The sequence below is a fragment of the Pteropus alecto genome, unplaced genomic scaffold (assembly GCF_000325575.1).
Source record: "Pteropus alecto unplaced genomic scaffold, ASM32557v1 scaffold721, whole genome shotgun sequence".
In the NCBI taxonomy this organism is placed as follows: Eukaryota; Metazoa; Chordata; class Mammalia; order Chiroptera; family Pteropodidae; genus Pteropus; species Pteropus alecto.
Window position 1 is genome coordinate 13,508 of NW_006431908.1, and position 14,285 is coordinate 27,792.

General features: G+C 34.8%; 1 protein-coding gene and 1 pseudogene across 1 annotated transcript in view; one reads left to right on the plus strand and one right to left on the minus strand.

Moving 5' to 3' along the window:
- Positions 1-3,853: 3,853 nt before the first annotated feature.
- Positions 3,854-14,285, minus strand: part of LOC102888298 (zinc finger protein 791-like) — a 24,070-nt gene continuing 13,638 nt past the window's right edge. Inside the window, 4 exon segments of the mRNA XM_015598490.2 lie at positions 3,854-6,140; positions 6,142-6,822; positions 7,223-7,283; positions 7,487-7,613. Coding sequence (XP_015453976.1) covers positions 5,024-6,140; positions 6,142-6,822; positions 7,223-7,283; positions 7,487-7,613 — 1,986 coding nt within the window. The 3' untranslated portion in view covers positions 3,854-5,023.
- On the plus strand, positions 8,691-8,790 carry LOC112471806 (annotated as a pseudogene).

Genomic DNA, 14,285 nt, shown 5'->3' on the forward strand with positions numbered 1-14,285 from the left:
TCAGGTAGAGTGATAATCGCATTCATCATCTTGTTTTATGAGGTGGCATGACAACTCCCTGTTGATTCTGTTTAAATGGATTTTGTCTTCTGTGATAAATTGTTGTGTAACAGTAAATAGAAAAACAAAAGCTTGTTACCCATGCTAACTTCATGTGTCAACTTCTATATTCACACATATTATCTCATTACTAAAATGTTTTGGCAATTTTATAATTTGCAGTTAGCAAATTTTGTATGTGATTTCCTTCTTAAAGATATCACATAGAGCTGACAGGAGATTTAGGTTTTAAGTCGTTTGCATGTGAATATCAAATCACACTTTGGTAGTCTCTGAATAATGATTTAAAAAACACACCAAAACAATGTCCGAACTCATGACCACATATCCTTTATACAAAATGTTTAACAATTGCAAAAATGAAGATGAATCATAGGTATATCTTTATCTTTATGGGGAATCTTTCCTGTTAATCACAAGAATTCAGGACTTTCTTGCTGTGCTCTATTCTACACGTAAGCGGTTCTTGAAACAGTGTTTAAATACATTGCATGGAAAAAATTCAAATTGTCAACATTGACACCATCACTCACTGAGGCTCCTACCCTAACACCAAAGATATATAAACACTCCAGCCTCTCTACTATCTCGCATGTCATCATTTACTTTCCTTCAAAGTCTTTATTTCCATCTTATAAACCAACATTTACCATTTGTAATTATCTCTTTTCACATAAAAATATAAGCATCAGCACTGCAAAAATCTTGTTTCCTGCCTCTATATCCAAATCCGCCAGCACCTTGCTAATTTGTGCTGCATTGGGTATGTTGACTCGAAAGTGCATGGCAGCGAGAGATGTTATAACAATAATATTGGGAGTCTCTGAGCAAGAAAGCCTCGATTGGAATAGCAGTCCTTTTTCTCCAAGGCTAGGTTTCTGTTCTCTCAAATTTACCTAAACATATAAACCTCAGTTGAGTCAAAGAGGAAATGTTTAAAATATGTAGTATACTCAGAAGCAGATTTATATATTTTAACCAAAGTACTTTATGGTAAACTGTGTTGCCATGGGAAATGCAAAAGCTATTGCAAAGGACCAAGTGCTGGTGGCTTCGCCTTTACTGCAAAGTCGACTCTTTTCTTCTTGAAGAGAAAAATGTCACAGATCGCCTTCATTTAAAATAACCAGTGACCATGATGAACTAAGACATTTATAAGTGTATTTTGTAACCACATACCTAACAATGTTAATAAATAAAGTTCTAAATCACAAAAATGACCAATATCCCACCCTCTCTTACTAACAGGACTAACTGGGGTGTCTTACTAGTTTAGTTACACTACATTGTTTTTGCCTTGTAGAAAACGATTATGATCACCAATGATAATAAGGTCTACGATCCCTGGGCATTAAATACACAATAATGTCTTTTTTTCTTGAATAGCAATTGAACTCTCAAACACAAGCCAAAAATCATAAGTCGTCATTTGCAGCACCACGTTACTCTAATACTCAGAGTTTGTGGTCATTCTCATTAGAATTCATTACATCCCTCTTTTTGACTACAGGTGTGATCCCCTGGGTGACTGGCAAGAGGGCACTGATAAAAATCATGATTTGAACCTTTATATTAAGAAAGAATAAAAAAAATTTCATGACGAAATTTGTAACTATAAAATACAAATAAAATTTGCCTGAATAAAACACCTGAATTTGTATGTACATATGATTAACACATCATGTTATATGTGTGTGTGTGTGTGCGCACATATATATATGTGTATATATATGATTAAATCAAGAAAACTGCAAAGTTTACCTGGAAATCCAGTTATAATGAGACATTTTCACATATCCTCTCAACATGTTGAAAACACATTAGTTAACATTTGATGACTTAAACAGTTTAAAGTATTTCTAAGAAATAACTGGAGAAGTGTTCCTTTGATTGAAAATAGTATGTACATTTAATCACATACAAGCAAATATTTGAAAACATCCTGAGGGATCACAGTGAGCTAAAAGTGACAGGAAACACCACCAAGTATTCCTGACAGGAGGAAGGTGCTTATTCTCACATGGAAGGACCAGACCAAGGCAACCACTGTCCAGTGCAGCAAAGAAACAACCTCCCATGTTGTTCTTTTCGAATGAATCATTGTAGATGTCATGAGAAAAACGGGAATACTTTTAACAGCATAAGGTGTTTCCTGTTCAAATTAGGCCTTATATGTATGTAATTTAAAGAGGGGATTCAGACAATAATCGCAAAAAGGAAACTGAATTAAATTCATGGTAGACTACTCAAGAGGTCTTACAGAAAAATCCAGACTTTGATGGATTTTTGATGTGGATCTTGTGAAGACATCAGTGAAAACACACACCTCTAAGAAAAAGGAATCAAAAAGTTGAGGACGCTTTTGATGGGAAAAGCAAAAAATATGAAAAATTAGCTGAAAGGTGATTTCTTCAGAGCTCTTATATATCTGCCTTTCTCCTGATATGGTGGCATCGAAATATGATTAATGCTTTCTTAACTTCTGCCTTCCAAATGTATGCAAGGCTCTTGGTGAATATTTTTTTTAATTTTTTTGAGGGCTGGACTTGACTAATCTTTTATTTCATTTTACTTCTTAAATTGTTTATTGGGGTAATATTGGTTAATATAATTATATAATTTTCAGGTGTACATTATAATTTGACATCTGCATATTCTATTGTTTCCCAAAGTCCAGTTTCCTTCAGCTACCATATATTTGATCCCCTTTACCCACTTCACCCTCCCCAAATCCACTATATTTGACCCCTTTACCTCACCTATCTCCCTCCACCTCCCCCACCCTCTACCCTCTGATAATGACTAGTCTATAGTCCATGTCCATGAGTCTGTTTCTTTGTCCTGCTCCTTTGCTGCTTTTAGGTTTATATCCCACATATAAGTCATATCATGTGATTTTCAACTTTTCCTGTCTGGCTTATTTTGCTCAGCATGATTATCTTGAGTTCCATCCATGTTGTCACAAATGGCCGTATTTCATCTCTTCTTATGGCTGAGTAATATTCCATTGTATATATGTACCACAGCTTCTTTAGCCAATCATCTGTCATAGGACACTTTGGTTGCTTCCATGTCCTGGCCACTGTAATGCTGCTATGGAACATCGGTGTGCAGATATCTTTTTGGATATGAGTTTTCCAGTCTTTGGGGTAAATACCCAGTAGAGAGATTGCTGGATCATATATTAGATCAATTCTTAGTCTTTTGAGAAACCTCCATAGTGTTTTCCATAGTGGCTGTACCAATTTGAAGTCCCACTAGCAGTTTATGAGGGTTCCTTTTTCTCTGCATCCTCTCCAACATTTATTATTGCTTGTCCTGTTGATAACAGCTATTCTAACAGGTGTGAGATGGTACCTGATTGTGGTTTTGATTTGCATTTCTCTAATAGTTAGCAGTGTTGGGCATCTTTTCATATATTTGTTGGCCATTTCTACGTCCTCTGGGGAGAAGAGTCTGTTCAGGTCCTCTGACTATTTTTTGATAGGATCATTTGTGTTTTTTTATTGTCAGTCGTATGAGTTCTTTGTATATTTTGGATATTAGGCCCTTACTGGAGGTGTTGCTTGCAAATATATTTTCCCATTTGGATGGTTCTCTCTTTACCTTGTTTATGGTTTCTCTTGGTGAATTCTAACATGAAATCATAAAGAAAATGGATTCTGAACAACCTAATTTGTAATATTACCCACGAGGGGGGATGCCTACAATTCTAGTTTTATTCTATGACAGGTCTCTTTTGTTAAAGTCTATCCACCACATACAGTCAAAAGGAAGGTCAAACAAGAAAGGCTGAAACAAGAAAAAAATTATACTTTCATAAACTTATTATACATAACTTATTCCAAATGAATTGATATGGAAAATAAAAAATGCTCTTATAACTGCCATCCCCTCCCCACAAAATCTTTGGCAGTAAAAGTTAGGATATATACAGGGAACTAGGCATACCCAGGTACTGTCACTAGGCCAGTAGGAAAATCCAAATATCAAACTGTCCTTTTTAAATGTAGCCTTAAAATGTAACCAATACAGTATTATAAAAATTGAACTTAATTGCATATTATAAATACACTTCGATTTATTCATGGATCCAACCGATTTCAAAGGAGAAAAATAAAATATTAACTGATTTAAGGAAAATGCAATACCTATTAATCTTATGTATTATGGTTGAAAGATGACTCAGAATTATCTCACTTCAATAATTAGTTCATAAATTAGGAAAAATCCACATCCCAACGATGCACTTTTGTAAAGAAGCTGGATAAAACATATTTAGACATTTAATAACAACTCTCATGTGAAAAGTTTTCTGGAACATTAAACGTGGCTTAATTTCCATCAAGTTTTTTCATGGTACTTATATTTTATTTGGTGAATTTTCTCTTATAAGGATGTGAATCAATTGAAGTCTTTCCCACACTGTTTACATTCAGGTTTTAACCAATGACCACTTTCATACCTTCAGAGAAAACTGGGATTAAAGCTTTCTGCACATTGCAAACATTCAAATGGTGTCTACAGTGTGCACTTTCACGTCTTCAAATGGTTTGTAACAAATAATGGCTTTACCAATATTTATATTCATGTGGTTCTCTCCAGTGTTCTCTCATGTAGACCAAGATAACTGGAATAACTATGTATTACAGCATTTTGTACACTCAACAGCTTTTCTCCACTGAGATGTCTTTCAAATACGTGTAAACATAGATGAGAACTGAAAGCTTGACCACATTGCTCAATTCACAGGGTCTCTCCTGTCTTTATGTGTTGGTAAAAAATTAAAGTCCATAGGCTTTATGTTCATAGTGTTTCTGTCCAGTACGATTTCTTTGGAGTGTTTTAAGGAAATGTAATCCCTGCAGGCTTTACCGCCATTTTTACATTCATAGAACTCTCTGTAGCATGATTTTGCATGTTTTACCAGATAGTTAAAACACCTGAATATTTTATTCATTTTTCACATTCTTATGGTTTCTCCAGTGTGATTCATTTTATGTTTATAAAGAGAACTACAATAACGGTATGCTTTAGTACACTGCTTACATTTGTAGGGTTTCTCTCCAGTGTGAGTTCTCTCATGTGATTTTAAGAAATGGGACTCTCTGAAGGCTTTACCACACTGTTTACATTCGTAGGGTTTCTCTCCAGTGTGAGTGCTCTCATGTGATTTTAAGAAATGGGACTCTCTGAAGGCTTTACCACACTGTTTACATTCGTAGGGTTTCTCTACAGTGTGTATTCGTTCATGTGTCTGAAGATAACTGACACAACTGAATGCTTTACTACATTGCTTACATTTATAGGGTTTCTCACCAGTGTGAGTTCTCCCATGTGTTTGTAATTTAAAATAATCTATATAGGCTTTTCCACATTCCTTACATTTATAGAGTTTCTGTTCAGTGTGCATCCTTTTATGTTTACTAAGAGAACTGGGACAACTGAATGCTTTAGTACACTGTTTACATTCGTAGGGTTTCTCTCCAGTGTGAGTTCTCTCATGTGTTTTTAAGAAACGGGACTCTCTGAAGGCTTTACCACACTGTTTACATTCATAGGGTTTCCCTCTAGTGTGTATTCTTTCATGTGTTTGAAGATAACTGACACAACTGAATGCTTTACTACATTGCTTACATTTATAAGGTTTCTCACCAGTGTGAGTTCTCCCAGTTGTTTGTAATTTTCAGTAATCTATGTAGGCTTTTCCACATTCCTTACATTTATAGAGTTTCTGTTCAGTGTGCATCCTTTTATGTTTACTAAGAGAACTGGGACAACTGAATGCTTTAGTACACTGATTACATTCGTAGGGTTTCTCTCCAGTGTGAGTTCTCTCATGTGTTTTTAAGAAACGGGACTCTCTGAAGGCTTTACCACACTGTTTACATTCATAGGGTTTTACTCCAGTGTGTATTCTTTCATGTCTTTGAAGATAACGGAGACAATTGAATGCTTTACTACATTGCTTACATTTATAGGGTTTCTCTTCATTATGGATTCTTTTGTGTTTTTGTAAGTAAGAATGATCTCTGTAAAATTTACCACACTGTTTACATTCATAGGGTTTCTCTGGGATAAGTGAATGCTTTGCTACATATTTTACATTCGTAAGGTTTCTCTCCAGTATGAATTCTTTCATGTATTTTTAAGGAACTGTGATCTCTGTAGGCTTTATCACACTGTTTACACTCATAGGGTTTCTCTCCAGTGTGAATTCTTTCATGTATTTTTAAGGAACTGGGATCTCTGTAGGATTTACCACATTGTTTACACTCACAGGGTTTCTCTCCAGTGTGTGTTCTTTCATGTATTTTTAAGGAGCAGTCATCTTTGGAGGCCTTACTACATTGTTTACACTCATAGGGTTTCTCTCCAGGGTGAGTTAGTCCATGTAATCGAGGTGAACGTGAACAACTGAAAGCTTTCCCACATTCTTTATGTTTATAGGTTTTCTCCTCACTGAGATTTCTTTCACTTTTTCCGAAATAATGGAGATAACTGAAGGCTTTACTACATTCTTTACACTTATATGGCTTCTCTCCACATTTCCGAAACTCATATGCTTTGTGTCCAGTGTGACATCTGATGTGCCTATTACAAGATGAATGTTGTATGAAGACTTCTCTACGCACACTGTATTCCCATGGTTTTACTCTCGGCAAAGTTTTCTTCTTCGGACTGAGATTTGAAATAAGACTGCGGTTTTTCTCACACTGACCACTCGCTTCACTTTCATAGATTCTCTCTTCTATATGACTTCTGTGAAAATTAAGATGAACATTGTTCATGATTTCTCATTAATATTTTAGCATTTTGTAGCATATCTGAACTACATTTTTATGATTTATAGCAAAAGTGTAGGTTTTCTGCTGCCTCAATTGGCCGAATTAAAGATACTACATTCTCCACAAGAGGACTTCACCCTTGCAATTATTAAAACAATGATATTCACATATAGGGTTTATTAATATCATTTCCTAGTCAACTATTTTGCAAACACAAACCATCTGTATCACATATAAGAAAGTAATTTGGTAAAAAAATTTTTGAGAAATTATAAATTTGACGAAGGGGTTCTTTTGCTTGCTTCCTTTTAAAATTTTGTAGCATACAAGGATGCCCACATATAACACTGGCTAATATTGTACGTGTGACTCACCTCAGTTTTCTCCCATGGTTTTTATATTGATCTTCAGGATCATAATCTTCCACTCTTTTTCCTAAAAGCAGACCCCCCCAAAAAAAATTCCAAAGTATTAGAAATTATGGGAAAATTATTAGATTTTAGTTCTGTGGTGAGCTGTGACCATCCCCAGTTTATTTATCAATGCCCTGCATTTCCACATTCCATTGTCTTAGAACAATTCCGATAAGCAACAAACATCACCTCTAATTAAAGTGAAGATGAAGCTGTCACGCATACCTACTGAGGCCAGGTTCTCGAAGGTTTCCCGCATCACATCTCTGTAGAGTTTCTTCTGTGTAGGGTCTAGTAAAGCCCACTCCTCTGGGGTGAAGTTCACAGCCACATCCTCAAAGGTCACTGAGTCCTATAATATCCCAAATATGTGTATAGTAAAAGTTGTAAGACTGATAGCACTTGACACTTATACTCCATGTATAGACAAGTTACCTATGATTCCGTCATCTCCAAACATTTATTTTATAACTTGATCATCAAAAACTTACTCTCGGTCCACACTTACTTCCTCATTATTTTAACACCATCACGAATTATATTTTTACTGTGATCACATTACATCTCATTTTTCCCTAAGGCAGGGTCCACAGCATGTTGGAAAATGACAGAAATGAAAACAAACATCATTTTCAGACCATTAATTTCTTATGAGAAAAATTCTTTCTTCTCCTTCCTTAATCTCTACCATTTACAGCATTCCGTGAAGCAGTGGGTCACTTCAGCATGCGGTATTAATAAAAACATGAAGAAGCAGAAGCTTTTTCTTCTATCCCCATTACTGAGAGGCTTGGGTAATGGTTAGCATTTTGTAGTATTAAATATTTTAATTAAGGTATGTACATTGGTTGTTTAGACATAGTGCTAGTTCACACTTAATAGACTACAGTAAAGTATAAACATAACTTTTATATATACTGGACATCCACAACATTCATGTAAACTACTTGATTAATATTCACTTTATTGCCATGGTATGAAATCACACCTGCAATATCTCTGAGTTATGTCTATAATGAGATACAACTGGCTAAATGGAAATATTCTTGTTGGGAAGCATTGCTTTTACCTTGTGTAATATTTATCACAGACTCAGTTCTTCCTTTCTCTCTCTGTAGGATTTTATGGTGTAGACAGTTAATTTGGAACTTAGAGCACAGATATTAGGAAGAAGGCATGACAACTTAGACCACAAAATCCCTATACTCAGGTGCCTCAGGGCTACTTCCAGCCTATTTTTGGCACACACAGGCACACATAGAGATAATAATATGGTTTTGCAAGAAAAAGTACTTCTGGGGTAACAGTCGATCCTTAGCCCTGCTGACAATGGAGGAACAGGTTAATAGCTGCAGATTGCAAAAGAGTTCATTCACATCCACAGTGGCTTGGTGGTGAATTTACCTTTGATTATAGCATATGTAAATGTGTGCGCACTTAGGCAGCACATATACTAAAGGAGGAACAATACAGAGAAAATTAGCATGGCCTATGATCAAGGATGACATGTAAATTCATGCCATATTTTAAGAATAGAAAAAAATAATAGAAAAATAAAAATAGGTAAAGGTGTCAGCAGTGCTTTCTTCCAAAAGAACAATTCAACATCCACTCTCTAATCAGGAAGAAGCATTTCCCGACCAGCCACTCTAAAGGTTGCCCATCCTTCTTCGGTCATTGCCAAGTTTCCCCATGCAGTAAAGGAGCATGATCTCTCAACCCCAGAGCATAAGAATGCCAGGCATATGACACCATACATGGCCAATAGGGTATGAAAGGGTTTATTGCTCCCATAATTGAGTCTCTAGGGAGAGCAAGGTAGAACTTTCAAACAGGCATGAAATAGACAGAGAACAAGGAAAGGTAGACAAACTTGTTCTGTATTGCGGTTAGGTGAGCCTTCACACACAAAGATGGGAGCTTGCGTGGTTTTTAATCTCTTCTACCACAAGGGAGAAGATACTAAGGTGTTCTTATCACCTTGTACAGATGTGGGGCACAAGGCAAAGGAGGAGGGATGAGGCTCTAAAGCTGTCAGCAGTAAATGATAAAAAAAATGGAGTCAGAGACTTCTGGTTTCTGGTCTGGCATTTAAGTAACTTAGAAGCTGTCATTTCCTCCCTTTCTATAAAAAAAAAAAAAAAAAAAAACTAAAAAAAGGAAATAAAAAAAAAAAAAAAAAAAAAAAAAAAAAAAAAAAAAAAAAAAAAAAAAAAAAAAAAAAAAAAATAAACAGGGCACTCTGAAATATACCCCAGATATTCAATTCTTAACATGGCCTGTACTCAACAAAAAATATACTTCAGCAATCTCATGCAAAGACAAAAAAGAACAAAAAAGAACAAAATACCCATGAGCCCTAGGATGACATGCTTTACACTAAAGGTTTAAAAACACATTACGGGAATATATGAATGAAAACCGAGAAAAGAACAGAAGAAAGCAGTGAACAAACAATACTGAGATTTTCTTAAGTTTAACAATAGACAGCACACTATAGATTCAGGATGCTCAGAGAACGTTCAATATTATAAACTAAAGTGCAGGACCAAGTACGTCACATACAAACTAGACAAAAAATCAAGACAAAGAATATATTGAAATAAGTGAGAAGAAAAAAGCACCTTAGTCATTAAAAAACAAAGATTAAAACTAAATCAGGCTTCTTTTCAAAAATCATGCAAGCTTGAAGAGTGAAGAGAAATATTTCAAGGTCTGAAAGAAAAAGACCACTCTCCTAAAATTGTGACAAGCAAAATTTTCCTTCAAAAGTGAAGAAATAAAAACTTTCTGAGACAAAGATTGCAGGAATTGTTCATTAGTACATCCACCTGGAAAACATTCAAAAATTCATTAGAAAGAAAGTAAATGATAAAGGTAAGGAGTTACAAAAACATGAAGGTTAACAAGGCTTTTGTATTTCTTAAAATTAGTATAACAGATGACACTTTGCTGAAAGTAATATTATCAACCATTTATTTGGCAATTATAAGCTTATGAATAACTGACATAAATGACAACAAGGTAACAAGGACAAAAAGGAGAAAACTGGGAGACATTATAAGGTACTTGCACAACCGGTGCAGTAGTGTGCTATGACTTAACATAGAAGGCAACTTAGATGTAAATGTATAATGAAAACTCAAGAGCATCCACCAAAATAGTTTTTTAAAGTACGTGTAATTGATATCTTAAGACGGTAAAATACTCAATTAAAGCCAAAGAAGACAGAAAAAGGCAGAAAACAAAATAAAACAAAGAACAAGGCCAACATAGAGAAGAAGAGAAGATATCAAAAGCATGGTGGCTTGACGGACCCCTTGATCTCTCCCCTTGATAATACAAATTCACAGAAGAGACATACACCTCCCCAGGAAATAAAGTACATTTTTTTCTTTTGCTACCCAGCAAAGATCAGGAGGCCTGGGCAGTACAGGCAGCTTGTGTGCCACTGACTGGAAAACAAGGGAAAAATCTTTTCTTATCAATGGTCTAACAAGGCATTACTATTAATAATAATATAACATTTTTAAAAACAGAGTTCATTCCATAAATGCATAGGTGGAGAGATGATCAATCAAATACCATGTATGACCAATGTAACAGGGCAGCTCAAAAAGAATCTTTAAAAGCTCCAGAAAATAAACTTAAAGATATGAAAATATGTGATTTCAATCATGTAGAATTCAATATTGCAATTTTGAGAAAACTCAGAGATGCAAGAAAACTCGAATAAGGTAGATTAATGAACTCAGAAATAAAGATCAAGGAACAAAACGAATGCTTTACTAAAGAACTTGAAACTTTTAAAAGAACCAAATAGAAATTCTAGAGCTGAAGAACTCAATAAAAAAAAGATAAGGAATGACTAGAGTTTGGAATTCAAGAAGTCAACAGAACACCCTATTATCTCAACCCAAAAAGAACTTCACCAAGACACATTGTATTAAATTATCAAAAATCAATGACAAAGACAAAATTCTCAAGGCAGCCAGGCAGAAAAAAACGGTAACTCATAAAGGTAAACCCATTAGATTATCCTTGGATTTCTCAGAGCAAACCTTACAAGCCAGGAAAGAATGAAAACAAATATTTAAGTTAAGAAATAAAAGGAACTACCAGCCTAGAATGATGTATCCAGCTAAGCTCTCCTTTAGATATGAAGGAAAAATTAAGACTTTTCCAGATCCACAAAAATTGAGGGAATTTTCCACTATGAGGCCTACACTACAGGAAATACTGAAAAAGGTCAGTTCACCTAAAACAAATGACAAAAAAAAAAAAATTAGGAGTAAAGTGACTAGAAGGCAAATAGAAGCAGAGGAAGGCAACCCTAAGAACAGGGCATTATAAGCTTAAACAATAAAAGATTTGCTATAGCAAGTACAGTAATGAATGTTCAGCATACATAGGGACGAATTGACACAACAATGACTGAAGGGGGCAGGGATTTAAAGATCCAAATTTGCAAAGGGGAATGGAGATAAAGCATACGTAGAAGAAAAAAGATGAATATATACATATATATAACATATATATATATAACGATCCTTTACATATTCATAATGGTAACCACATGCCAAAGATTCAGAACTGAAGTATGTAACATAAAACAAGAAGGATCAGAGGGAAAAGCCACAAAAACCAACCAAAATAAAACAGAAACACAAGAACATGGAAGCAATGGAAACACTGAGCTACCAGAAAGCAAAAGATAAAGTGGCTATAAGAAGACCTCATAAAATGACTATTTCAATAATCATCCTAAATGTAAATGGATTGAACTCACCAATAAAAAGGCATAGAGTTGCAGAATGGATCAAAAACAAAACCCAACCATATGCTGCCTCCAGGAGACACATCTCAGTTCCAAAGACAAATACAGACTCAAAGTGAAAGGGTGGAAAATGATATTTCAAACAAATGGCAGTCAGAGAAAAGGGGGAGTGGCAGTACTAATATCAGACAAAACAGACTTCAAAATAAAAAAGGTAAAGAAAGATACTGAGGAACACTTCATAATGATAAAGGGAATCATGCACCAAGAAGACATAACACTTATTAATATACATGCTCTCAATTAGGGAGCCCCGAAATATGTAAAGCAATTATTAACAGAACTAAAGAGACACACCAAAACACTATCGCAGTAGGGGACCTAAATACCCCACTGTCAGATATAGACAGATCATTCAAACAGAAATCAAAAAAGAAATACATACTTAATCATACATTAGACCCACTGGACATAACTGGCATTGATAGAGTCTTCCATCCCAAAACAGCTGGTTATACATTCTTCTCTAGTGCACATGGAACATTCTCAAGAATCAACCACATACTGGTACACAAAAATAGCCTCGACAAATACAAGAGGGTTGAAATCAGACCCACCATATTCTCTGATCATAATGCTTTGAAACTAGAGATCAACTGCAGAAAGAAATCAGGAAGAACCACAAATATATGGAGATTAAATAACATGCTACTGAAAAATAACTGGGTCACAAAAGAAATAAAAAGAGAGATCAAGAGATATGTAGAAACGAATGATAATGATAGTACAACATATCAAAACTTCTGGGACATGGCAAAAGTGGTCATAAGAAGAAAGTTCATAACATTACAGGCCTATCTTCAAAAACAAGAATGAGCCCAAATAAACACCCTAATGCTTCATCTTAAAAAACTAGAAAAGGAAGAACAAATGAAGCCTAAAGTCAACAGAAGGAAAGAAATCATCAAACTTAAAGCAAAAATAAATGAAATTGAAAACAAACAAACAAAAACACAATAGAAAAAATAAATGCAACAAAGAACTGGTTCTTTGAGAAGGTTAATAAAATTGACAAACCCCTGGCTAGACTCACTAAAGAAAAAAGAGAAAGGACACAAATAAACAAAATCAGGGATGAAACAGGGAAAATTACGACTGATATTACAGAAATACAAAAGGTCATGCAAAAATAATATGAAAAAGTATATAACACCAAATTTAATACTCTAGAAGAAATGGACCAGTATTTAGAAAAATACAACCTTCCTAGACTGAATCAAGAAGAAGTGGAAAATCTAAATAGACCAAGCAGCAGTATGGAAATTGAAACAATCATCAAAAACCTATCAAAAAATAAAAGTCCAGTACCAGATGGCTTCGGCAGTGAATTCTACCAAACATTCAAAGAAGATTTAATACCTATTCTCCTCAAACTTTTCCAAAGTTGAAGAGGAGGCAATACTTTCAAAGTCATTTTATGAGGCCAATATTACTCTGATGCCAAAACCTGGTAAAGATAACACATACAAAAAAAATACAGACCAGTATCTCTCATGAACACAGATGCAAAAATCCTAAATAAGATACTAGCGAACCGAAAATAGCAACATATGAAAAAGATTATACGCCATGGTCAAATGGGCTTCATCCCAGAGGCACACGGATGGTTCAACATACACAAATTGATTAATGTGATACACCACATAAACAAGATAAAAAATAAGAATCATATGATCATATCAATAAATGCAGAAAAAGCCTTTGACAAGATACAGCATCCATTTATGTTCAAAACGCTCAACTAAATCGGAATAGAAAGTACCTTAACATAATAAAGATCAAATATAAGAAACTCTTAGCCAACATTATACTTAATGGTGAAATACTAAAAACCTTCCCTTTAAGATCAGAAACAAGGCAAGGCTGTCCACCATCGCCGCTGTTATTCAATATAATATTGGAGGTCCTAGCAGGTGCACTCAGTGAAAAGAAAGGTGTAAAAGGTATCCAAATAGGAAACGAAGTCAAACTGTCACTATTTGCGAATGACATGTTCTCTATATAGAAAACCCTAAAGACTCCACAAGAACACTACTAGAAACAGTAAGCAAATACAGTGAAGTCTCTGGATACAAAATCAACGTTCAAAAATCCATAGCGTTCCTATACTCTAATAAAGAAGTGTCAGAAAAAGAAGTGGAAAAAATAATTCCTTTCACAATTGCAACAAAAAGAATAAAATACCTA